The 27,771-nt window shown below is 45.8% G+C and overlaps 1 protein-coding gene across 1 annotated transcript in view; it reads left to right on the top strand.

Annotated features, from left to right (window-relative positions):
* Positions 1 to 11,598: 11,598 nt before the first annotated feature.
* The window catches only part of ERICH6B (glutamate rich 6B), a 65,184-nt gene continuing 49,011 nt past the window's right edge, over positions 11,599 to 27,771 (top strand). The window contains exons 1-3 of the mRNA XM_023749098.1: positions 11,599 to 11,950; positions 14,026 to 14,074; positions 21,339 to 21,523. Of these exons, the coding sequence (XP_023604866.1) occupies positions 11,599 to 11,950; positions 14,026 to 14,074; positions 21,339 to 21,523 (586 nt within the window). The remainder of the gene's footprint in view (positions 11,951 to 14,025; positions 14,075 to 21,338; positions 21,524 to 27,771) is intronic.

The raw sequence follows: 27,771 nt of genomic DNA, 5'->3' as shown, positions 1-27,771 counted from the left end.
ACAATAATAAAAGACAAACATGCAAATTGACCATACCTTCACTATGCCTTAAGCCATGCCCACCAGCCCGTCCTGTGCCCTCTCGCAGTCTGGGACCCCTCGGAGGATGACCACCTGCTGGCTTAGGCCCGCTCCCCGAGGGATTGGGCCTAAGCTGGCAATCAGACATCCCTCTGGCAGCCCGGGAGCCCTCGGGGGATGTCCACTTGCCAGCGGGGAGCAGGCCTAAGCTGCAGTCTGACATCCTTAGTCCTGCTGAGGAGGCGGAAGTGGCTCCCACCACCACCACTGTACTGGCAGCCACCAGCCTGGCTTGTGGCTGAGAAGAGCTCCCCCTGTGGGAGCGCACTGACCACCAGGGGGCAGCTCCTGCATTGAGCGTCTGCCCCCGGTGGTGAGTGTGTGTCATAGTGACCAGTCATTCCCAGTCTTTCTGCTGTTAGGGTCAGTTTGCTTATTACCCTTTTATTATATAGGATAGAGGCCTGGTGAATGGGTGGGGGCCAGCTGGTTTGCCCTTCAGGGTTGGGGTCCCCACTGGGGTGCCACTGGGGTGACTGGCCAGCCTGGGTGAGGGGCTGATGGCTGTTTGCAGCTGGTCACACACCTTCAGGTGGGGGTCCCCACTGGGGTGCCTGGCCAGCCTGGGTGAGGGGCTGATGGCTGTTTGCAGTCTGGTCAAGCCCCCCCCCCCAAGTGGGGACCCTCACCCCATGGAGGTTTGGCCATCCTGGGTGAGGGGCTGATGGCTGTTTTCAGGCTGGCCACACCCCCTTTAGGGTGGGGGTTCCCACTGGGGTGCCTGGCCAGTCTGGGTGAGGGGCTAAGGGCCATTTTAAGGCTGGCTAAGCCTCCCAGGCGACGGAAGCTCCCAGCCTCTCCTTTTTTTCTTTTTTTTTCTCTGGGATTTATTTACCTTCTATAATTGAAACTTTGTAGCCTGGAGTGGAGCTCAGAGCCAGCCAGGGCTTGGCTTTCTCCATCGCCAGGGGCAACCCAAGGCTCCAGCTCTGTGGCCACGGCTGGCTGAAAGCAGGTATCTGGGGTTTATCTACCTTCTATAATTGAAACTTTGTTGCTTTGAATGGAGCTGCGGCTGGCAAGAAGCTTGGCTTCCTCCATCATTGAGGCAACCAACCCTCCTGCTTATTCCAGCTCCATAGCTGCCAGCCACCATCTTGGTTGGGTTAATTTGCATATAGTCGCTCTGATTGGCTGGTGGGCGTGGCTTAAGGCACAGCAAATGTACGGTCAATTTGCATATTTGTCTTTTATTAGTGTAGATGATAGATTCACCCTAAGGCCAGTCTACACCAGAAAAAAATCTGAATTTCACAACACATTGGCCTCAAGTGTTTTTTAATAAGGGCCAATTAGTCTTTATAAACTGGACAGGAAGGACTTTACAGATCTTCTAGATCCATTAATATTATAAATGAAAAAAGAGCCTAGACATGTGTGGGAGGAACAGGGAACATGTTCAAAACCACATACTCAGTTTGGAGCTCAGCCAAGACAGTGCTATTTCTCAGGCCACCTGCTTGCTCACAGTCTCACAAGATGGCCAATACATGTACTCATACATGTTGAGAACACATGTACTCAGCACACAGTGTCAACAGGGCACACCCAAAATATGCTTTGACTGAGCTCCTAAGTTGAGCTATTCAAAAATTAGTATGTCATCTGTTATAAGAATTTTTAATAATCCCACTTTGTTTCTAATAATTTAGAATATTTGAGAGAGGTCAATTCAAAGGCTCTCCATATGATTCTTGAAAATTAGTCTGGTAAACATTTAACTGACGATGTCTTCTCTAAATGAATTTCCTTTCAGCAAGTGGAAACTAAGGGGTTTTTTGGTCTTTCAAATAATTGCCATTCAGAATCTCTAAATAATTGAAGGAATTGCTAAGAACTTGAATTGTTGCCGAAACCGGTTTGGCTCAGTGGATAGAGCATTGGCCTGCGGACTGAAAGGTCCCAGGTTCGATTCCGGTCAAGGGCATGTACCTGGGTTGCGGGCACATCCCCAGTGGGAGATGTGCAGGAGGTAGCTGATCGATGTTTCTCTCTCATCGATGTTTCTAACTCTCTATCTCTCTCCCTTCCTCTCTATAAAAAATCAATTAAAAAATACATTTTAAAAAAAAGAATTTAAAAAAAAAAGAACTTGAATTGTAAAGATGGGAAAGATGACATACCTGCTCATTTCCTCCATTGCAGTTTGGCTTAGACGTGGAATTGGGCAGACCTAGTATGGAATTCCAAGTGTTATGTTCAGTAGCTATAGCCTAAGGCTGGTTACCTATCCTCAGTGAGCCCTGGCTCTCTTAGCTAAAAAATAGGATACCAATACCTTAGCAGATTCTTGTGAATCTTTAAATTAAAATATATATAATATACTTTATTTATTCTAGGCACATATTAAATGCTCAGTAAATGACAGAAAACCAAGTTTTCCCTTCTTCCCTCTTCTCACCCTCTTCACTTTGCCATGGAGAATGATTGTTTAACTGGAATGTCAGGGGGAGAACTAAAGCTAGAGCCCTAAGAAGTGCTCTCTCCAAAGAACACCAGTTTCTCAGCCTGCATAATAGTCAGTGTTGGGAAAGAATACTCCATGATGGCAGACTGGGTCCAATTCCTAGTTCAGCTACTTATTGGTTGTCCGACTTTAACTAAGTCATTTGTTTTCTCTAAGTCTTAGTGTTATCTGCAAAATTGAGATAAAAGCATTTGCTGCATAAGGCTGCCATGATGAATAAATTCAATAGGGCACGTTTGTTTTACAACTCAAAATATTACCCCAATAATAGAAGCGTAGAGAAGAATGAGAGTAGTACTCCAAATCTGGAAAAAGGAGAACATTTTCCTGATTGAAATAAAGGGAGAAGAAAAGGCCGATGTGGCAAATTGTAACCCAGTGAGACTGATGTTGATGCTGGCAGAATTCTAGGATATTTCTTGTGCTGGTTTGGAGCATTTGGGAGAGGTGCCAGGCGGCATAGAGTCCCACAGAGTAAGTTGTATGGAACTGGAACCCTTTGCTCAACCCTTATTAAAGGGGGAAAACCTCCAGGGGGCTGGCGTCTCAGGGAGCTAGAGAGGAGGGGCCTCAGAAAGTTGAGGGGGTGAGGCTTTAGATTAGTGGTTCTCAACCTTCCTAATGCCGCGATCCTTTAATACAGTTCCTCATGTTGTGGTGACCCCCAACCATAAAATTATTTTCGTTGCTACTTCATAACTGTAATTTTGCTACTATTATGATCTTAATGTAAATATCTGATTTGCAGGATGTATTTTCATTGTTACAAATTGAACATAATTAAAGCATAGTGATTAATCACAAAAACAATATGTAATTATATATGTGTTTTCCGATGGTCTTAGGCAAACCCTGTGAAAGGGTCGTTCGACCCCCAAAGGGGTCGCAACCCACAGATTGAGAACCACTGCTTTAGATAGTCAAGAAAGAGGGGCCTCATGAGTCAGGGGCAGGGCTCAGAGAGCCAAGGGGGAGGGCCTTCAAAGGCTTGGCCTGCCAGCTGCCCAGAAAAAGAACTGCATTCCTCAAGGCCTTCTCATTTTTTTTTTTCAGCAAAAAATGTTTATAGTAAGTAGATCCTCTTTCTCCCACTTCAGTTCATTTCTGATGCTCAGAAAAATGACATTTTTAAAAAAATATATTTTATTGATTTTTTACAGAGAGGAAGGGAGGGGAATAGAGAGTTAGAAACATCAATCAGCTGCTTCCTGCACATCCCCTATTGGGGATGTGCCCACAACCAAGGTACATGCCCTTGACTGGAATCGAACCTGGGACACTTCAGTCCGCAGGCCAATGCTCTATCCATTGAGCCAAACCGGTTAGAGCGAAAATGACATTTTTTATCTCAAACTACTTTTTGTCACTGTGACCCTCCTAATAAAGGTTATAAACCCTTCTGTTCCCCTTAAAAACTGAACCCCATTTCCTCATCTATACTGTGGGATAATTATGCCTACATGGAGGCTGCTGAGGGCTTAGGGGCCCAGCACAGTAGCTGACATAAAAATGCTAGTTCCCTTTCTGACTGATGAATGAAGATCAGCCAGATGGGGGTCTTAGCCTCTGTCCTGAGGGCTCTCTGGTTTGATGTTTGTACTGATGATTTGGATGAGGACAGAGATGATAGGAAATGGCTGGAACTCCACTGTAAAAAAAACTATCAGAGCAAGCTGGAGAAAATGCTAAGTCCCAGTTGGCGAGAAAAGAAATTCACTGGCCCTTTGGAGTGGGTATCTGAACATATTAACAGCACTGACAGAATTAAGTGTTCTCAGACACACAACATGGGTCCCGGAGATGATGGCTACGCCATCAGGCTGGGCCGCGGGCTCTGGGTTCTGTTCTAGGCCATGCTTGTTAGAGCTCTTGACACACTGCAGCCCATCCAGAGGGCATCTCAACAGTGAAGAAGGACCTAGAAACCACACCATCTACTGAGTGGTCAAATTAAATGTGCACGGGAGGGATCATAATTCACATATTTATTCAATAAACATTTATTATTAACTACTATGTGCTGGGCACTGTTTTAGGCATTTAGGAAAACCAGGGAATAAAAACAAAGATACCAGCCCTCAGAGAACTTACTCGTGAGAGAAGTCAGTCAACACACATAATGAATGACTGAAGTACTTACTATGTTAGAAGGTGATAAATGCTCTCGGAAAAATGGGGGAAAGTAGAGTAGGTTAAGGGAAATCAGAAGTGCCATGATTGGGCCGGTGGCCGTATATAAGATAGTAGGGGTTGGCCTCATTGACATGGTGGCAGGAAGGAGATGAGGGAGTGAGCCAGGCAGATACCTGAGGAACAGGTAGAACAAGGCCTCAGGTGGGCCAGGGCCGGGCATGTTGGGAGCAGCACTGATATCAGTGTTACAGGAACCAAGGGAGGAAGGGAATGAACAGTGGGAAGGAGGTTGGAGAGGTGATGGGGGCCAATCAAGAAGGACCTGCGGGCCCTGGAAGGGCTTTGGCTTTTAATATCTGAAATGGGGGACTTTGCAGGGTTTTGCGCAGGGAAGTGAGGTTATTTGGCTTATGTTTTAAAAGCTGGCTATCGGGTGAGAATAGACCTGCTAGGTGGTGACTGCAAAAGTCCAGGCAAGATGTAATGGTGGCTGAGACCAGTGTGGGAACATGGAGGGGGTAAGCAGTGGTGAGATCCTCTGGAGGAGGAGCCACCCTGATTTGCTGGTAGAGTTGATGTAGGGTAAGGAAGAAAGAGAAGAGCTGATGATTATTCCTAGGGCTTTGCCATCAGCTGAGTGGGAAGAAGAGCAGGGCTCAGTGTGGGCACAGTGAGTTTGACATGGTGGAGCGGAGACCTCAGAAGGCAGCTGGAGGGCAGAGCCTGAAGTCAGGAGAAAGGTCAGGTTGCTATCTTCAACCCCTTAAAAGGTTGTCAAGTGGGAAAGGAGTGAGAACTCTTCGTTGAGGTTCCCCCAGGGATGGAAAGGGCTGGTGAAGGAGTGGAAGTGAAGGTGAGGAGGCTCGATCTGAAACATGAATGAGTAGCCTCAGGAGTGCTGTTATGTTCATACATATCAACTTCCTGCAATCAGGACAGAGAGTCAGAAAACAGACTGACCCATTATGAGGGAGTTCTGTTCTGTCCCAGCAAACTAAACATCACTACACAATTCCCTTGGACCAGGCAGCCTTCCCAAAGGCAGATTCTGGAAAATAAGCAAGCTCGCCTCTGGCACTACTTTTCCCTGGACATCATTTTCCCTGGGGTCCAATCACCAGGACCCACTGAAAGACAAATGGACCCAAACCTCTATATGCAGTCAGGACCAGGGAGCAAGGTCATGGAAAGCAGTCTTTTTTTTTCTTCTCCCCATGCCCGGGACTAATGAAGACTCAGAAAGATACACTCAGGCGCATGCATACTCACACACAATACACTGGTGCACACGCACACACCTTGAGTGCTGATTAAGAATGAGTGTGCAATAATAACATAGCTCACATTATTTGTGCCTGGCCCTACTTATGCGAACACATATTGCCTCATTGAATCCTCATGGGAGGTTGTTACTATTGCTCTACCCATTTTATAGATGAGGAAATTAAGTCACAGGAGAGTTAAGAAACTCATTCAAAATCATACAGCTCATAAGTGGCCACTCTGGGATTTCACCCAGGAAACCTGGTCCCAGAATCTAACCACCCTGCCATTCTGCTCCTTTCATGTCATATTCCTGCTTCAACTCCCCCTTTCCTTTTTCACACAGACCCCCCCCGCTGCTGATTATCTGAAGTGGCTGCGTCAAGTTATTGACAGGGGACTCGGCCAATCTGTAAAGCTGTGCCCCTGCTGGAGGGCGGGAAAGTTGGCAGGGCTGGGAAGGCCCATCACCTGTGTGTGCAGGACGTTGGTGAGGCGAGGTCAGGCAGGAGAGCCCCAGCTGTGGTGGGGAGCTGTGCGCTGGAGCCAAGGCCCCTTAGGGACCCTGAACAGGGGCCAGAGGGCACTCGGGGTTGTTGGTTCAGGGCCCTGCCCTCCTTGTCAGGAAGAAGCCAGAGCTTGCCTTTCTTTTGAGAATGGAAAGGTGAGAATGGTGATGACAAAAGACACCTGGGTCAAATGAGGTCCTTGGGAAAATATACCAGTTCTGATGGTCCAGAGGGCAGGGGAGGGCAGGAGAAAGCATGAGGGATCAGATAGGTGTATGGCCAGGCTCGCAAATCATGTCCTTGTATTTCTTTCTGCCCAGGGCCAGCAACTAGGGCCACATGAGTTGTACAAAGCAAAGCTGGTTTCATGCCCCATGGACTTTGTTCCCACCCAAGTGGTAAGTCCCTTTGTGTGCATTGATTTGGTTTCCAAAGCACAAGCCTTTTAGCAAGTGCCAAACACCATGCTGGGTGCTGGTATTCAGTGGTGAACTGTGTAAACAGGGTACCTGGGGCCACCAAATAGCCTGGAGCAAAGACCCCACCTCTCTGCGCCTGGAAAGATAAAGCCAAGGCCTGAGCAGGTAAAGTATGAGGAAGGTCAGACCTCCCCACGATTCACAGAGACATGCCTCCATTTTTTTTTTTTATAGAGACAGAAAACTATGGCTCTATTATAAGAAAAATAACCAACGTGTGATGATTGAGAACTGAGCAGGAGGTAGGGACAGAAGCAGAAATGGAAAGTGCTGTCCCTTTCAAAGAGGGCGGTATCACCGGTTCCACGTGGGAAAGCAGCCAGCAGTTGCCCAAGACTCCTATTTCCAAGAGAAGCCAGAAGCCTTGATTTTTTTGTGTGAATTCTGCCAATCCTAAATATTCACTCTATTTTTTTTTAATTATTTAAGCTGAATAAAATGTCTGCCGGCTGCTTTGATTGAAGCAGCCATTTTGTGAAGCTAGTCTAGAGGTAAATGAAATGCAATCAGCTGGTTATAATCAGCTCTTATGAAGTTGATGTTTCCTGTTGTGGCTGCAAACATTAGTCTTCGATCTGTCAGGAATGAGGGTCAGAATGAGTCAAGATCTGAATCACAAGTCAACACAAGGACATTGGCTTCAGACACTGGGTAACCGGTTGCCATTACTACTTATTTCTGCTTAACAGCTTTTTAAAATAAATGTCTAGGATAATTAAAGGGAGGGTATCTACAGTACAGTTTCTTTTCTAATCTTTGAAGTGAGAATGCAACTGACTGGAGACTTTCTACAAGGCCTGATGAGAAAATAAAAAGAAAAGATTCTTAACCCTGAGTGACAGCATGCTGTTGACAAAGGCACTCTGGGCTGTCCAGGGGACCGGCTGATTTTTATTTTTTATCTGGGATCCCTCAAGGGTGAGCACATGTCTGATGGGGTGGCTGGTGCCTGACTGTGCTTCTTCCCTGCTTCCAGACTCAGGCTGGACAGACGATTTCTCAACTGCTCGCTCCATCCCAGCCCCTTCCTCCTTGCTCTGCTTACAGGGTCGACATCAGAAGCAAGTGGGATCAGAAGAGGACCGCTTTAGTTGTGTGTTTAGATTTAAATCAAAATAAGGTTGGAGGGCTTCCTTACAACAGAAGAGGCTCAGGTAGACATAGGTATGGGCCCCATATGTATGCTTTCTCGCAGCTCACCCTTTGCTGCAAAGACACTACCCTCCATCCTCATCTCATGTTCCTCACCTCTTCCAAAAACCATTTGAGGTAGCCTACAGGCAAAGACATGTATAGACCACAGAGCAGTGAGGTGACTGGTGAGAAGAGTGAGTCAACTGCAGACAAAGACTCCAGTTTCTGCTAGTTTCTAACTACTTGGTGAATGACTCAAGGATCCTCTTGTTCCAGAGTTGCTTTAATCCTAATACTTTCCCAATCACCATCCAACACAAGATGCTTCATACTGGTTTCTTAAGTTCTCTGTCATGACTCTGCCTTTACTTCTCCGCCTTGTCATCTCTTTGCCAGGTCAGTTTTACCTGCCACTGGCCGATCTGACTACTCTTCACCCTCCCAACCTTTTAGCAGGGGTGGGGAACCTTTTTTCTGCCAAGGGCCATTTGGATATTTATAACATCATTTGAGAGCCATACAAAATTATTAACTTAAAAATTAGGCTGCTACTGCTATATTTGGTCAAACATTTAATTAACTCACCCTAATGCCTTGGCAGGGCCAGATCAAATGATTTTGCGGGCCTTATACAGCCCATGGGCTGGACATTCCCCACGCCTGCAAAGTATCAAACTATCCATGAGGCCTTTACCTTTCTCTTTCCTCAATCTTGCAATCAATTCTCTTCCAGATTTACATTTCATGAAGCTGCCTGTCATAGGATGGGTTCTCTGAAAATAGACTCTAAGGTACAAACTATTGTGATGTAACCTGTTGAGATGAGAAACGTTCATTCGGTACCAACACCTGAGAAAGGAAGGGCAAGGACACAAGCCTGAGAGGGAGACTGTGCTGTGGAAGTGTTAGCTAGCTTGGCTGGCCTGGTGCAAATCTCTGGGGTGAACATCACCTCTGAGGCTTCGCACCTGGGGTTGGCTGGATTTGTTTGTTTGTTTTGTTAATCCTCGCCTGAGGATATTTTTTCCATTGATTTTTAGGGAGAGTGGAAGAGAGAGGAGAAGACAGAAAGAATGTGAGAGAAACACATTGATTGGTTGCCTCCCACACGTACCCTGATCAGGGTCTGGGCCAGGGAGGAATCTGCAACCGAAGTACATGCCCTTGACCAGAATTGAACCCAGTACCCTTTATTCCACAGGCCGATACTCTAACCACTGAGCCAAAATGGCTCAGCTGGATTTTTATACCCTCACCTTGCTTAGTCTTAGATACAGACTGCCCTGAGAAGGGCATGACTTCTGCAGCTGAAGCAGATCCTAGCAAAGCTGGTGGGTGTGGCCGTCTGTTGGCCACATTCCCTAGTCCTTCTTGGAAAAGAGTTCTGGGCAGCACACCCCTATGTTCACCACACTGCCCCAGGCTAATCCTATTAAAATCCAAGAGTCCAGGGGCTCTAGCAACCCTGTAGGTCAGGGGTCCTCAAACTACGGCCTGCGGGCCACATGCAAATACAAATATTGTATTTGTTCCCGTTTTGTTTTTTTACTTCAAAATAAGATATGTGCAGTGTGCATAGGAATTTGTTCATAGTTTTTTTTTAAACTATAGTCCGGCCCTCCAACGGTCTGAGGGACAGTGAACTGGCCCCCTGTTTAAAAAGTTTGAGGACCTCTGCTGTAGGTGGACAAAATAAGCAATTGGTCCATTATGAATGTCTTCACACATCACTTCTCTCATCTCGAGCATCATGTTGCATATATGCTAGAAAATGATCCTAATTACTTTATCTGCCTGGGTCTCTAGAACAGAGTTTCCAATCAGAGATCCAGAAAAAGTTAGGCTAAGATTTCTTAAGTCCTCAGAGCAAACAGAAGGATTCTGGGAAGGTGGCCTCCACAATGAGCAGCCTCTTCAACTTATCCTATTGTGCAGAATAAGTATTATGATATTTAAAACTTTGGAGTGCAATGCTTTAGAGTCATTCATCTTGGCCTTTCATTCAGTCACTGATCATGTACTTATTGGATATCTATTCTGCATCAGACACTAAGCTAACCATTGGTGATAGAGTGGGAAATGGGTCACATAAGGTCACTGTCATTGACACTCAGGCTAGTGGAAAAGAAAGATTGAACAAGTACACACAGACACATAATGAGAAACAGTAGGCCCTGGAAGGAGTGGCTTAAATGGTTGAGCAACATCCTATGCACCGAGAGGTCACCAGTTTGATTCTGGGTCAGGGCACATGCCAGGGTTGTGGGCTCCATCCACAGTAGGGGGAGAGGCGCACCCAATCAATGTTATGCTTTCACATCGATGTTTCCTTCTCTCTCTCCTTTCCCTTACTCTCTTTCTAAAATCAATTTTTAAAAAAGAAATAGTGGTGTTATAGGAGAGAATAACAGGGTAAGAGAATAGGGAAGGAATGGCAAGAAAAGCCAGGGAAACTGGCAGGCAGCAGATTTCGCCAGGTCCTGGAAGGTGTGGAATGGTGTTTACATTTTACTCTAAGTGCACAGGAAAGCCACTGGAATATTTTTAAGCAATGCATATCATGATTTGATTTATATTTCCACAAGAACACTAGCAGGGTGGCAGCAATGGTGGCAGGAAGGCCATTGAAGAGTGCACTGTAGCAATCCAGACTAGAAATGACATAGTTCACTGTGGATACTCACAGTGGAGATAGAGAAGAGTGAAAGGATTCGAAAAATACTTTTAAACAAGACTCAATCCTTTCTGCCCTCAAGAAGTTCACACTCTGTTGGGAAGACAGACATGCAAATAAATAATATAGCAAATAATAACTTGGATGAAAATGAAAAATGAAACAGATGGAGCATAGCACGGAGCATGGAAGACTTCCTTGGGAGCCAAGGTGCTCACAGTTGCGTTGAAGCTGGGGATTCAAACATTAGTAACATGCTGGTGGTCCTTCCAGCAGAGGTGGCCGTGGGTGTGGCAGCCGTGATTACGTGCTGCACAGACCTCCACCTGCAGAGGCCTTCGCTAACCAAGGACCAAACAGGACATCTATACCATCCTGTCTGTACCTCTTCCATTGTGTTCATCACTTTTTATATAGAAATCTGTTTGCATGACTGTTTTTCTCCCTGGATTTCAATCTCCTGGAAGACAGTTTCTGTATTGCTTACTGTAGCAATAAATATTTTTTTTATAAGTAAAAGTTTTCTCTAATAATAGCACCACTGATCATGTCTTCATTTTCCAGCCCTTTTTATTTCCTTCACATTGTGCCATAATTTCGAAGGTGTTGCCTTCAGGTGTACTCTCTTCACTATGTTCTTGAGGGTAAATCTCCTGTTTCCTCCTTTTGTGCCTTTTCATGGGTCATGTATTGATCTACATACTCAAAGGGTCACCCAAGAATACTGACTGAAATGAGTATTTTAATCACATGCAGGAGTCAATTACTAACTAATGAACTTTTATTCCTTTGTTGGTTACCAGGATGAAGTGACTTTACCTGCTGCTGAAGGGTTTCATCTGCTTACTGCCTCCCAGCATGTCTACTAAAAGTAGTCAGTCATCAGGAGAGTCATCACCTCTCCTTCCCACCACTTTCCAACAACCCACACAGATCTTCTCTTCAGAGGAAGAGTATACCAAGGGAGAGGAGAAGAGTTCAAAGGGAGACTCTCCATTTCTTGAAGAAAATGAGTATCTGGAAGAGAATGAGTATCTGGAGAAGAATGAGTATCTGGAGGAGGAAAAGTATCCACAGGAAGATGACTATCTGGAGAAGGAAAAGCATCGGAAAGGAAAGAAGGATCTGAATGAACAGGAGTCTCTGAAGGGGAAAAAGCATCTACAGAAGGAAAAAAATTATTTGTATGAAGAAGGCTTTCTAGAAAAGGGTGAGTATCTGGAGGAGGGTCTCCCAAAGTGCTCAGGAAAAAAAGAAGAAATTTGAAATCTAGCCAAAGTTCAAATTATCAACCTACCCATGGAATGAACAGGTAGGAAGACTCATTACTAAGTTCTATTCACAGCTTCACTAGCCATGCCCCGAAGCACCATGTCAACAGAGCAGGCAGGGAGACTTGATGAATGTAAAGCACCTGTTCATAAAAAAAAAAAAAAGAACCCATGATTTTTACCTTTTTTTTTTCCTTTTTGCTCAAGTAATACATGTTCATTGTGGATGTTTGAGAAATTATATATAAGCAAAAAATAGCAAAGATCTCTACCATCCAGAGATGATCATTTCTTTCACACTTTGGTTATATCCTCCCCAGACTTTATATAGTGTTTGTAATTTGCCTTTTAAGGTACATTTTTAATATACTTATAATTATAAATAAATATTACATACTTATATGAATATCATTTCATTTATTATCTAAAAATTGTTGTAATTGCCTCATTGCATTGTATTATATAATACAACTGTATAATACAAACCATACTTTTTAAAAAATCTTTTCTTGATCTTTAGAGAGAGAAGAAGGGAGAGGGAGAGAAAGAGAAATATCAATATGAGAGTGAAACATCAATCTGTTTCCCTGCATGTGCCCTGACTGGGGATTGAACCCACAACCTGGGTATGTGGCCTGGCCGGAATCGAACCCGTGATCTTTCGGGACAATGCTCCAACCAAATGAGCCACACCAATCAGGGCAAACCATAATATTTTTAATTGATCCTTTATTATTGATTATTCATTGCTTCTGACTTTTTGCTACTTTTTTAAACAGCACTTTGATAGCCTAATTTTATCAATGACCTCTAATTATTTCCTAGAATGCATTCCCACAACCTGTTGCTAAGTCAACAGACACTAGTATGCTTCTTAGGGTGCCTACCTGGCCCTGGGAAGGTATCATCTTACCCTGCTGGTGAGTATTTAACTTTGGAGTTATTTCTCTCATACTAGGGCCGACATTTCTCCAATGCTGTTTCTGCAATTGGCAACTTTTGCTTAAGTTGGGTTTTGTTATTTGGCAGTGGTCTCCTCGTGCTTTTGTTAGAAGTGGTTGATGTGCATTCACCCATAGCCCACATGGTGTCTTCCCTTGATATCATGACTGCATGGCCATATCCAACTAGGTATGGGAAGTTTAAAAATCCAGGTCATGTGCAGCATCTTAATGTTGACCTAGAAATAGAACTAAACTATTTTTCTGGATCCAGTTCTGCTACCAACTACAAGCATCTCAAGCAGCTTGAATTTTAAATCTCCATCTGATTATATACAACCTATATCCTAAAGACCGGGTGTTCTCAGCAGCCAACAGGCATTTCACCTTTATGTCCCTCTTGATCAAATCAGATGTATTAACCTTGGTTCCTACTACCCTCATGGATGCTTAGTTGGGACATGGAAGAGATAATTTCTCTATTGCTGGGAAGCCCTTTTTTCTGTGTGCCTCTACCATTAAGCTCCTCAGAATCCTAATATCCCTGCTATTCGAGTACCAAGTAAGTATAGTTCTAATACTGAAAAATAGCATTCAAGCCCTTTCTTTTGCACAGTATGAATCAAGCATTCTTAATAAGTCTCCTCCGTGCACTGGACCTTTGTAAATAAATACTCACTGGAGAAGAACAAATACAATGCTGTAACGCACCGCACTGTGTGTAAAGCCTGGGCAATGGGCACACGATGCAGGGTGCAGATGGTGTCTTACTGAGTTGTACACTTGAAACCTGTGTGGTTTTTCAAACCAATGTCACCCCAATAAATTCAACTTAAAGAAAGAAAAATGAAAATAAATGCCTTGCTAAAAAAAAAAAATGAGAGAGGCACCTAAAACACTGTAGGGGAATGCCAAAATGCCTTTAAAGGCACATGGCAGAATGTCTTGATCTATGAAAACTCTGTACAAGAGGTTTACAAGAAGATTCTTAACTTTTCAAAAGGATTTACATCAAAATTTATGTGGAATAGTGTCCTCTTTAAGACATAACTTTGTTTATCCTTTGTTTTAAGCCTCAGTGCATAACAAGAGTGCCTTCCTGATCCATATAGCAGATGTTCAGTAAATGCAAATTGAACCAAGTTCAATTTCATTCATTTCATAAAGTCAGGCATATGTATACACACACACATTTATTTTTAAAACAACTTTGTGAATTAATCAGAGCCCATAAAATGAGCCCTAGAGATGACAAATGGGCTTCCATCCTCATGCTGATGGATTAGTTACTTGAGGTTTAACATGGTGGAGCACTATGTTAAGAAGGATTCTGAGTCTCCACTTGGATTCAGGAGGAAAGAGTGCCATGATCAACTAGCCAAAGGAGCAGGTGCGAGGGGAGGAGGACAAGTGTCATTTATTTGTCATTTGGTGACAGATATTAATAAGCCTGTCACAAGGAGCTGTTTTCTTCCTCTCTCGGGGGCTTTACTGTCCAGGTTCTAATGCCAACTCTCTTCCACTTATTCATTGCACAAGCTTGGGAAAGTCACTTAACCTCTCTGTGTTTTGGTTTTCTTAACTATAATTAGGAAAAACAATTGACCTACCTTACGGGATGTTTGTGAGAATGAAAGGAGTTAAATTATGTAAAACATTATGAGCTATGCCAAGCACATAGCATTTAAAGCCTCTTTAATTGTAAGCCATTTGTTATTTTATTATTATTATTATTATTATTATTACTAGAGGCCCGGTGCACAAAAATTTGTGCACTCGGGGGGGAGGGGGGTCCCTCAGCCCGGGCTGTGCCCTCTTGCAGTCTGGGACCCCTCAGGAGATAACGACCTGCTGGCTTAGGCCTGCTCCCGGGTGGCAGAGGGCAGGCCCAATCCCTAGGTGCAGCCCCTGGTCGGGCTCAGAGCAAGGCCGATTGGGGAGTTGGGGCGCTGCCCCCTGTCATGCACAGAGCAGGGCGGATCAGGAGGTTGTGATGCCACCCCTAGTCACACTCAGGGTAGGGCCGATTGGGGGGTTGGGGCACCGCCCCCTGTCACACTCAAGGCAGGATCGATGGGGAGGTTGGGGCATCACCCCCTGTCACACACAGAGCAGGGCCAATCAGGGGGTTGGGGAGCTCCCCCCTGTCACTCACAGAGTAGGGCCGATAGGGGAGTTGGGGCCCCGCCCTCTATCACCCACAGAGCAGGGCCGATCAGGGGGTTGAGGCGCCGCCACTGTCACACTCAGGGCAGGGACGATGGAGAGGTTATGGCTCTACCCCGTCACACACAGAGCAGGGCTGGGGGGGGGGGGGGGTTGGGGCACTGCTCTCTATCACCCACAGAGCAGGGCTGATCAGGGGGTTTGGGCGCTGCCCCCTGTCACGCTGATCCCGGTGCTGGGAGGCCTCGCTGCTCCTCTTATCCCGGTGCTGGGAGGCATATTACCCTTTTACTATATAGAATAGAGGCCTGGTGCATGGGTTGGGGCCGGCTGGTTTACCCTGAAGGGTGTCCTGGATCAGGGTGGGGGTCCCCACTGGGGTGCCTGGCCGGTCTGGTTGAGGGGCTGAGGGCCGTTTTCAGGCTGGCGGGTGACTGAAGCTCCCAACCGCTCCTTTTTTTCTTTTTCTTTTTTATTCTGGGCCAGCTTTAGCTCTGTGGCCTCGGCTGCTGGCTGCTGAAAGCAGGTTTCTGGCCTTTGTTTACCTTCTGTATTTGATACAATGTTGCGGTCCGGCTAGCTGAAGCCTGGCTGACTAACGCAGGTTTTGGGGGTTTTGTTTAGCTTCTATATTTGCAACATAGTTGCTTAGAGTTGCAGCTGAGAGGCTGGCAAGTCAGGCGGGGAACGTTGGAGTCCGCAGTCACTGGAGCAAACAAGCCTCCCTGTTCGCTTCAGTGCATGGCTGCCAGCCGCCATCTTGGCAGGCAGTTAATTTGCATATCGCTCTGATTAGCCAATGGGAAGGGTAGCGGCCATACTGCTAATTACCATGTTTCTCTTTTATTAGATAGATATTTTATACTCCCCTACCATTGACTTGTGAAGGGTCGTTTACACTCCTCCCCTGGCCACATTTGCCCACTTTGTGAAATGAACATAACAAAAAGACAAGAAAAGATGAAATGAACTAGAGTGTGGGAGGAATCTGTGCCTGCCACCCAACTACCTATAGGCAGGTAAATTTCAGAGAGTCCAACTGCACTGGACAAATCAGGGTAGTGTCAAACTAACTACTGCCCCCCCCTTCTTTACATCGATGATTTTCCCCATGGTTTATGGGGAAAGACAAAATTAGATGAGCAACTTGAATATAAATGCAGCATCAATTGCCACTGAGTAATCAATGACTGATCTCCCCAGAATGTTGCAAATAGTTTTTGTAAAATGTTGCCCCTGGTTTGGCTCAGTGGATAGAGCATCGGCCTGCAGACTCAAGGGTCCCAAGTTCGATTCCGGTCAAGGGCATGTACCTTGGTTGCGGGCACATCCCCAGTAGGGGGTGTGCAGGAGGCAGCTGATCTATGTTTCTCTCTCATCGATGTTTCTAACTCTCTGTCCCTCTCCCCTCCTCTCTAAAAAATCAATAAAATATATATTTTTTAAAAATGTGAATAAACGCTGTGGGGTTAGAGTCAGAAGAGGAAGCACATGGTAGGGCCTTTGACCTTGGCATGTTTGTCATTACATTCCCTGAGGTTCAGTTTCTCTACGTATAAACATACCTTTCTCTACAGTGTGAAGAAAAAACACTGCTACTTAAATGAAAGGTCATATCTGAGGATGCGGTGAAAGCTCTCCCACACCATACAATTTGTTGTGGAGGAAGATGCTGAGCCCCACAACCAGTTACCCCCAGCCTCCACTCTGCTCCTGTACAAACAGCATCGTTTTCTGTGTTTTCTTGCCCTAAAGAAGGTCGGGAGCACAGTCCAATACAGTGTATTTCACAACCTCTGTCTCCTTTCATTCTCCCAGCCATTCGTTACCCCTCACTTCACAAACAAGGAACCTGGAGTTAGTGAAAGGTAGTGGAACATTCCAAGGTCATGGGGAATAATTAGAAGAGCCAGGACAGGCTCCCACGCCTTCCCTTCTTTCTCTTCCTATCACCTCCTTTTCTTCTCTCCTTTCCTTTCTCCTTTCATCCTTTGTTTATGCTTTTTAGTAAATTGTGCGCATGCTTTAATTTTAGAACAGACAGTGACATAAAGAGAAATAAAATCTATTTTTTTATTCTAATGGAAAATTTGAAAAGTGGAAAAACATCACCCAACCTACCAACATCAAAATATAAATAAAACTGATTTACATTTCAGTGATTTCTATTCTGTCCCTCTCACCCTTAGTTTTTGCATATCGAGTGGTTGTGGTTCTTGGTTTTGTGGTTTTGTTTTTCCTGTTTTAAACATACTATATATACAGGTTTGTATTTTACTTTTGTAACTTAGCATTGTGACTTCAATATTTGCCTCTGTTGCTTAATTTTTGGAGACATCATTTTAATCACCAAGTAATATTCCTCAATAATGTCCTGTCAAATGGGTAAACTGTAAGTATAAGCATTGAACATGTAAGTTTCAAGTTCAAATTTTCTGATTATCATTTCTTTACTGTTTCCACTATACCATGCTGTGTTACTAGAATTGGTGGCATATTTTATCCCAATTGTACATGAAATTCTTGATGTTATAGCATTCAAGGCAAACAGGTGGTTAAATGAAAAACAGGTTCTTCAAAGTCAAAAAATAATGTTTACAATATTTATATTCTCTGAACCTCAGTCACCTTTTCTGTACAGTTATCCCCCATCCCATCACAGAGGGAGCCCCTGTGATAACCCAAAAGATTAACACAGCAAACTTGAATTTCCAAAACCATGATTTCATGAAAATTACTTTATTGAGTTTTCTTTGATAATATAAAATTTCAACCCCAGAATTTCTAAAGGAAACCATTTAGAGAGACAGTAAAAATAAAATACGAAAAGTAAAAATAAAATAAAAATTGTAAATTGGGGCCCCTCCACCCCAACCACAGCGTCACATACTTAGCAACACATTTTTAAACAGAAAGAAAGATGGTTCCCTTTTTTCCAATATTGTCTTTCTCTTCTTTTTCCCAATAGAACTCCAGGTGATTTATCCATCGCACACCCCGCCTAATCTTAATGAAAGCCTAATCTTAATGAAAGGTAATAGTTTTCTTTTTTGGGTAAATCAAAGTGGAAAATTCATGCTCAGGGATGTTTCCAGAGCCCTTAGCTTTCCAAAATGAGGAGTGGAGGAAGGAGAAGTGGGATGCAGGGAGCAGGTCCCTGAGGAAGGAGGGGTTCAATCAGGGTGAGGGCTCTTGGAAATCACACACAAAGGACCTCCCAGTGCTGCTCCCCTCTGCCACTCAGTCACTCACAGAGTCCTGGTAGCCAGAACTACAGAGATGGAAGGGCAGGGGGACTGAGTCTGAGCTGGAGAGAGAAAGAGCAAAGGGCCCACGGGCAGTGCCCGTGGTGAGTAAATGAATGAATGCCCAAAAGGAAGTTGCAATCTTCCTTGCTCAGGCATACTTCCAAAGTCTAAATGATCGTTCAATGAGTAGTCATTAAACTGCCACACGGCTTGGCACACAGTAGACAGTCAATAACATACCTATGGGATCAATGATTAAAATGCCTTAAATGTGCTCAGCCCTGTGGAAACCTGTGCGGGGGTGGGGGGGGGGGTGTAGGGGAGGGAGGTACATAAGACTTCTGATTCAGTCTTGGTCCTTGAGTCTGGGCCTCTACAATCCCTTCCCAAAGCATGATTATTTATCTCCACTGGAAAATGGGTTGACACTAGATACAAAGAAAGCACAAGGCCAGTTGGTTACGGTGAGAAGCAGGAATAAAATCCCAGCGCTGCGGCATTGGGAAGCAACAGATTACAACTTGAGGGCCCAGGGCTCCACACAGGGGTACCCCTCGGCCTGACAAGGCTGGCCTCCCCTCCTGCTCTCCACTGGCCCTTCCATTGCATGCTTCACACTTCCAGAGGCACAAACACATGGATCTGACAGGATCACCCCACCAGGGCAATGTATAAGAGGGAGTGGCTTTTCAAAGGCCCCCCATCGCCTCAGTTACTGACACTCACAGGCCATTAAGCAATGTGGCAGCGAAGGGCCCGACAGTGCAGTGACCATGGGGAAGGCTCTGCTTGAGAACGGGAACTCCAGAGCCTGGGTTTGAATCGCAGCTCCTCCACGCAGCCAGCTCTGTGCCGCAGGGCAACCACTTAATATCCCTATGCCTCGGTTTTCTTATCTGAAATATGGTAACAGTGGGTTTAGGCCTCACGGGCTGTGGTGAGAATAGATGAGTATGAACTCGTGGGGCCACTGAGGACAGTGGTCAGCGCGCAGGGCACGCCAGTGAGTGCTGAGGCCCTTTGTTGTTCTCTGTTCTGCGCCCACGAGCCCACATGGGAACTTAGCATGCCCAGGATGAGGATCGTGGTTCCTGGCCAGCTTTATGCCAAGCACACCCACCGTCCTGTCCTTTCTCCATAGGTTAGCTGAGTGGGTTTTCTGTTCCCGGGGTCCTGCAGAACACATGGCGATCAGAGAGGTCTGTCCGTGTGCTCTGTGGCTTGGGTCCCCAGAGTCCAGGTCTGAACCTTGGGTGCTCAGACAGGCCCTGGATTTTCCTCACAGGAGGTTGCTGAGAGAATGAACCCTCCACAAACCCCTTTAGGCAAGAGGCGTTACACTCACGTTGGTTAAGGTAGGGAGTGGGAAAAGAGAGCAGATTCAAGTCAAGTGTTTCCTGGGTCCCTTATAAATAGGAAGGCTCCCTCTCCCACTCCACCACCACCCCCTAAGGTCCCCAAGCACATGCCAGGGCCCTTCCCCTCTCTAAGGCGGCCTGGAACCACCCATCCTCCCTGGGGCCCAGGAGTCAGTGGGCCCCCCTTTGAACTCTCCCCATTGCTGATGGGCCAGGGAGCAAGTGTTTGACCCAGGTGGTGGGTGCTGAGGCCACAGTGAGCCCTGGCAGGTGCCCCAGAAGGCCCTGCAATGTCCCAGACTGGGGCAGTCATGGCAGGGAGGGTGCTAAGCAAATGTACACAGAGATGGAGATGACCAGCGCAGCCCACCATTGCCTAAGTATAGTCCCTCTGTTGTTGGTGGCTGTGACCTCTCAAGGTCCTTTCAGGAGGGTTTGCATGACCTCCTTGCCTCTCAGTGGGCACCTGGGGAGTGAGGCAGGACAGACATTCTCCCACTAGAACAGTGATGGCGAACCTATGACACGTGTGTCAGAGGTGACACATGAACTCATTTTTTTAAAATATATTTTATTGATTTTTTACAGAGAGGAAAGGAGAGAGAGAGAGAGTTAGAAACATCAATGAGAGAGAAACATCGACCAGCTGCCTCCTGCACACCTCCTACTGGGGTGTGCCCACGACCAAGGTACATGCCCGCAACCAGGGTAAATGCCCCTGACTGGAATCGAACCTGGGACCTTTCAGTCCACAGGCCGACGCTCTATCCGCTGAGCCAAACCAGTTAGGGCGTGAACTCATTTTTTTGGTTGATTTTTCTTTGTTAAATGGCATTTAAATATATAAGATAAATATCAAAAATATGTCTTTGTTTTACTATGGTTGCAAATATCAAAAATTTTTTATATGTGACACAGCACCAGAGTTAAGTTAGGGTTTTTCAAAATGCTGACACGCCGAGCTCAAAAGGTTCGCCATCACTGCTCTAGAAGGACAGAGCCCAGAAGACACTCCTGACCTGGTTTTGAGGCCTGGAGCAGGGCAAGAGTTGACACTGTGGCCACTAATTCTTAAGCCCTGCGGTCACCTGGCTAGGACCCAAGCATCTTGCCAGGTGACCCGGGGGCCCCTTTCAATGGTACATCCTGGGAACAGCCACTCTGCCCCAGCCCACTGGCCAGCACAGACCCAGGCACACCCACGGAGTGGCACAAGACCCGCCTGGAATGCCCACAGATGCTGAAAGAGAACAGCTTTGTGGTGGTGTCTCCTGGATGGAAAGAGCCTCCTCCTCTCTCACTCAGCCTCTTCACCAGCAGCCCCTTCCCTGCTGCTCCTGCCTCAGGAACCCTGACCCAGGCAGGGAGGCCTGTCTCAGGAAGGGCTGCTGAACTCTGTACTTCCCCTATGAGAATGACAGCAGCCAGCATTGCCCCCACCCTCATTTGCCCTCACCTGGTCCCTTCTACCCTGTGAGTCCCCCATCAGGGATGGGCAGAAGTCTGCAGGCTGGAGAGCAGCCACCACCACCCCAACTTCCCGGCAGACCGTGCATGGGTGCCTACCTGGCCCCTGCTGGGAAGTTGACTGAACCCTGTGCTCCCCTCTGACAGAAGCCCAGCTGCTGCCGTCTCTCAGGCGAACATCCTCCTCACCGCCACTCCTCCCACCTTTGAACCTGACAGCAAGTCTCCTCACTCTGCCAGGAAGACTTTTATCGCCTTCAATGAGGATGTTAGAAGATCTCGGCCCTCGCAAGACCAGGGCACGCAGACAGAGGGCGCCTATGAGACTCACGGTAAGGGAACTGGCACTGCTGCCCAGTCCCTGCTGCCTGGCCCAGCAGGGCTCTCTGGGGGTGAGGTTAGGGGTGGGGGTACGAGTGCATTCCAAACCTGTGAAACATCGGAGCTAAGGACTCTCATGCTGATGATATATACTGCTTCCTGTGCCACTTGAAGTTGTATTTTGGGTAAGAAGTTAAATTCCTCTGCTAGTCCTGTTACAACCTTCCTCCATGCCAGGCCTTCCTCAGAGAAAGAGCATCAGCAAAGTACCGAGGCAGTTTCATTCTTCAGGCTTTCCCTGTCTCTTCGTTCATCTTCCCGTTCTTATTCTGCATGAACACAGAGCCTGGTTCCCTCAGGGACCATTTCCTTCCCGGATCACAGACCGGTCCCCAAGGTGATGGGGTCCCCCAGACTCCCTGTGCCATTGAGCAGTCAGAGCCAGCCCTGACTCAGGACCAGCCAAGCCAGCCCAGTGAACTCTTGTGGCCACAACTGGGAGATACTCAGAAGAAAGTTCGGCAAGGTTGCAGTGAGCAACAGAAAAGCCTCTCACTCTAGGATCCTGGGATGGGATGCTCAACAGCATTTGTCACCATTATTAATAATTACATCCAGCCTTAGTGAGATTGATCCATCATGGATTCATGGATCCGTTTCACATCTGTAGTCATGGCAGCAATAAGCTAAATTTCCCCATCACCTCAACTCCATGCCCCCCTCTGTGCCTGCTAAATTTTATAGCTCAAATGTGATTAGGTGAAATTAGGAGCCAGAAACCCCATAAGAAGTATGGAGAAATAAGGGACAGCCCACACAGCTGGAGGTCGGGGGCGCAGGCAGCACTTGATGAGGAGTGTTTTATAGGCCAAATAGGGTTGTGTCGGGCCTTTGTCAGCATGTGTGTTCCAATGGGGCCCCAAGAACTGGAACCATTTCAAAGTCAGTAAGCATGACAGCTGGGGAAAATCTGAGCATTTCTCTAAATATTCATAAGCAGGATTCTGAAAGTCATTTACTGGGTAATCACCTGTAAAGTGCCAATGCTAAGCTTGGAACAATGTGGGAGAGGAGAAAGAAGACAGGACAAGGCTGGGGTGTGGGAAGGGGACACCAGGTCCTGTCCATACCTCTACGGACCCACCTCCAGAAAGAGGCCCTCTGGAAGTTATTGCTTTATTCAACCGGTTCATTCATGATCCTTTTGGTTTCTAAGCTTAATTTACAGAACTAGTCATGCCTATATCTAACTTAAGTTTGAAGCACTCTACATAATTTGGGTCTGTAGGGGCATGTTTTACAATGGTCTTTTCAGTACTGAGTTCCTTAATGCCAACATAAATTTTGTGTTTAGTGAAAGTCTAGCCACCACCATAAATGTTTACTGGTCAAATACTATGATGTGGGTGGCCTGAACCAAAGGTGTGGACTGTATTGGACCTCTAAATAGGATCAATGGCACACCCCAGGTTCCTGCAGTTATGTGAGGGGCTTTCTTTTTCCTTCTGCCTATGGTTTACAACATAACTTTCTGGAAAGCACTGGTAATAACTGGGGAAAACTTGCCAGTAATAGGTACATGATTATACCTGGCCAATGAAATGGAGCAAAAATGTAACAAAAAGGCTTCTCTGAGAAATGACTGGTTACACGGAAAGTGAGAGAGGTGTGAAGGTAGAAACCAGGAAATGTGGATTCCGGGAAGGTAGAAGAGATCAAAACCATTCAAGAGGAGGAAGGGAAAGTGACACAAGGAAAACGCTCTGTGAGTGATGAAGGTGTGGCCCGTGCCAAGAAGGAAAGCCAACCCTCTTCAGCTGGAGTACAGAACACGAAGGATTCCCCAGTGTGGCAGATGCAAAAAAGACTCCACTTTCAGCCCATGGCAGAAGCCATCAGCCACCTGTCAGAGAAACATGGACAATCAAGACAGAAGCAATCAGTGAGCTGCTAGTTTGAGGCCAAGGGCCAAGAGAAGCATGCAGAGATGACAGCAGGTGTCGGCACTGCTGATCCACAATGTCCAAGACTGTGCATCCCACTGCTGGGAGCTGGTACAGAGGCACGTTCCCAGCCTTTTTTATCAGGATCCCCTCTTGCATCCTTAACAAGATCCCCAGAGGATTCACAGGTACAGGGATGTTGGAGAACCACGCACTTCAAGGTAAGGGTTAATATAATGGGTGCAAGGTTCCTACTTTTAAAACTTTTTTTAATGAGATTGTTCAAACCCCGTGGGCCAGAAACAACATTTTATGTGGCAAAGCCCTGTAAAAGTTAGGTTGTAAAGTTAGTCGTGTCTTTCAATTGCTAGTTAATTCTAACTTCACTGTCAAGGAAACTGAAATTACAATTTAAACAGAATGTGGAGGAAAAACAGGTAAATTCTTGAAACCTTACTACAGAGAGTAGAAGGAATGCTAAAGGTACCAGAAATACCTTGCGACCCACATGAGGAGTGTTCTGAAGAAGGACCAGAAAGGCTATTGATGGCCTTAGGTGTCACCTATCCAGGCACACAGCAGGGTCAGAAACAAAGTATACCCAAAGCTCTGACACAGAGCCGTACCTCCTTGCTGGTAACAATCCTCAAGACTTAGTGCCTGGCACAGAGTGAGCACCTATACATCTTTGTAAAATACTTATGAAATTGTTGTTGACACCTTATCTGATTCAGAGCAGATATAGTGATTACAGGGTATATCCTACTCCAAAACACAGTCTTGCTAGGAAGGGAGCTGGGTCTAAAAAACAATGTGTAGGGGGACAAACAGAAAGAAGGGAAGTGCCATCAGGGAAGTAATTTACTTCACGCCACCTGGCCAGATGGAGAAGACAGTTGGAAAGCTCCCAAAAGTACAAACTAGCGTTTGCACACAGTTCCCCTCAGTGGACTCGCATTTTGAAAAATCACAGGCAGAGATTTAAAAAATGAGAATGTCACCTACAATAAATGTAGAAAAATGGCTCCAACTTTAAGAAGAATGTCAGGAGATCTGATTGCCCAGGATAAATTTTTTATTACCAAAAAGTAGTAGTAGTAATAATAACAACAATACTGCAGGATGCACCTAAAGAAGAGGCCCTTTTGAAACAGGATTTGGGCAAAAAGAAGATCAAAATAAGGCCACTGTTTAGTGCAATGTTGAGGAATGGTTCAAAGTCGTGTCCTTCAATTACTATTTAATTTTGACTTCACTGTCAAGAAAACTGTTCTCCATATTGAAAAGGGTGCAACAAAATTAGGCAGGAAATAGCAGAAAGCAAAACTTGGTGAAAAGATCAGAAGACACTGCTGTGTCCTGACCTAGATAAAATGCACCCCAGAATATAGACAGAGAGAGAATAGCTTCATCATGTTTGTGGTTTTTAAGGAATTGTGAAAATTTGGGGAAATGAGTCTGTAACCAATCGGGGGCAAATATTAAGAGCAAAGTGACCCAAGAAGCCAGTATGGAATCAGTAAGAACAAAGCAAGTAATACTGGCTTTTAGGTCACTTTTTTTTCTTTTAAGTCCTCACTCAAGGACATTTTTCCATTGATTTTTAGAGAGAATGGAATAAAGAGGAAAAGACACAGGGAAATATCAATATGAAAGAAACACATTGATTGGTTGCCTCCTGCATGAGCCCCTACCAGGGCCTGGGCCAGGGAGGAGCCTGCAACCAAGGTACGTGCCCTTGACCAGAATCGAACCTTGAGACCCTTCGGTCCACAGACTGAAGCTCTATCCACTGAGCCAAACTGGTTAGGGCTTAGGTCACTTTTTGACAGTAGCTCAGGGAATGGTGGTAGTCCAGTAGACCCAAATTATACAATGTGTTTCATTTTCAAAGCCTTCCTGATGTTCCTGTGGACAAGATAGAGAAATATCAGGTGGCTGCCAATGTAAGATGATGCAGTGATAACTGTTGAATAACCACTGGAGATACTATATAAGGATCAGAGTCAACCTAGTTTCCAGCAGAGAGCCCCACATATTTTATCATAGACTTGAGTAGAGATGTAGGAGGAAAATTTGTGTTTGTAGATGATCTGAAGCTGCTGAGTGATGGGAATAATGTAATCAGGTTCTAAAAGATCTTGACAAACAGGAACGTGGGACCAGAACTAGTTAGATAAAAGATAATGGTAATTTATATTAGACACTGCTATTAGGTCCACAAAAACAACGGGGTGAAGTGCAAGGTAGGGAAGCCCTGTTTGTTGTAGATGTTAGTCAACTATAAGCCCAATAAGCCAATGACATGACTGATGTTAGTGCCAGAAAAGTTAATATAGCCAAATATAATTAAAAGATTCCATAAAGAGGGAGTAATCCTACTCTAGCCTGCACAGCTGTTCTCTCCAAGAGCTGTCACACTGTGTGAGGTCTAGAAGCAGACCGGTGGGAGTTGGAGAAGAGCGTGGTGTTAGGCAGACCAGGAGACTATACCATACAAAGACCTGTTGAAGCAAAGGAGGTGTTAAGTCTGGAAGGCACACATCTCTGGGACAGTGTAACTGTCTTACAAGTACCTGATGATCAGCCATACAAAACCGAGACCTGACTTCTCCATCTGCATTGAAGGCCTAGCGTAGGACTGGCTTTGGGAAATACGTTAAGAAATTCTTCCTAACAGTGAGAGCCATGCCACAGGGGAATCAGTTGGAGAGTTCTTGGTCTTTAGAGGCAATGACTTGGTCTTTAGAGGCAAGTTCTTGGTCCATCTCAGGCTATGACTTGCACATGTGTAGAGGCGTCCAAGCACCACAGACCAGGTCAAAGCCTGACACTCCTGCAAGCAGATGGTGCAGTTAGCCTTTCCTTTTTCTTCATGGGCCTGCTCCCCTCCACTATTAAGCATGGAACCTAGGCTGTGTGCATGCACATGTGTGCACACATATGTTTAGGAGTAGGAAGAGGGGGAGATGAGGATGGGGAGGCAAAAGGATTGAGAATTACAAAATTCCAGAAGACATAAAGTCAGCATCACCAAGAACTTACAAAAGTTCTCAAAAAACTACAGCAGCCTCCTGTGTTTCCAGTCAGCCCCCATTACACACCCTTGGGGAGCAAGAAGACAAGAAACACCCACTTCCTTCAGTGACAGCCATACCCCATTATTTATCTACATGGTCTTGGAGCCACTTGGCTCTGTTGTTCTAAAGCTACAAGGTGCATGCTCAACCCATCATGCTATCTATCCTGGAACCCTAAATGGCTCCCTGGTGACCAGAGGAGAAGTAGCCCATAGAGGGGCTACTTTTCCTAACCATTGGTTCATTGCAGTCCTAGAAAAGTGGAGGAGAGAGGAAACATCCAGTATATACCAGCAGTCCCCTCCAACCCATTTCTCCCCTCTCTTGATCAGCCTTGGGTCAAGAAAGAACCTCAGACCCTAAATGTCCAATATGAACCCACTGGGAAGTGTGAGGTTAAAATTATTAATGGCCACCCTTTTCTGTCTTTTTTTTAAATATGTTTGTATTGATTTCTATGAGAGGAAGGGAGAGAGAAAGAGCAATAGAAACATCACTAATGAGAGAGAATCATTGATTGGCTGCCTCCTACATGTCCCCTACTAGGGATCGGACCTGTAACCAGGGCATATGCCCTGACTGGAAATCAAACCATTACCACTGAGCAACACCATCCCAGCCACCCTCTTCTGTCTTTTAACAGGACCTTCAACATCAAAAGTAAAAACAGAGCAAGAAGCCTCAACAATAGCACACACCTCAAAGTTGGATTCAGAAGGTATCATTTTAATTTTATAATTTGATGATTTTAAATAACTTGCAGAAGTTACAAATCCATCCACAAGAATTAGAAACATCCGAGCCCCTGAAAACTTCCCCCCAATCCAAATCCCCCAAAACTGTCCACCCAGAGTGTGGGGCCTGCTGGGGTCTGCACTGTCTCTGGGCTTGGATTTCAGGAGAACTCGCCAGCCTCCCACAGAGGTGGGCTATTAGGAGAGCTGGACCTGCCCTGGTCACTCAGCAACTCCCTGGGGTCAGGCGCTCACTTCCCAGGGCTCATAGGAGATGTCTCAGAAGCAGTAACTTCTATCTTAAGGAACAATTCCAGAGAAGCAGAGGCACAAAGGATGGGCTGGGGCATTGCAAGACCCAAGCCAGGGATCACACACACACACACACACACACACACACACACTCCCCAAACAGCTCAGATATTCATGCATGCACACCCTCACACATACACCCTAAGATGGGCTTCTGGGTGGAAACAACCTGCAACAGTGCCATCTAGTG

The sequence above is a fragment of the Myotis lucifugus genome, unplaced genomic scaffold, assembly GCF_000147115.1.
Source record: "Myotis lucifugus unplaced genomic scaffold, Myoluc2.0 scaffold_7, whole genome shotgun sequence".
Classification (NCBI taxonomy): domain Eukaryota; kingdom Metazoa; phylum Chordata; class Mammalia; order Chiroptera; family Vespertilionidae; genus Myotis; species Myotis lucifugus.
Note: the sequence above shows the minus strand (reverse complement) of the source record. Positions and strands in the feature narration are given on the sequence as shown.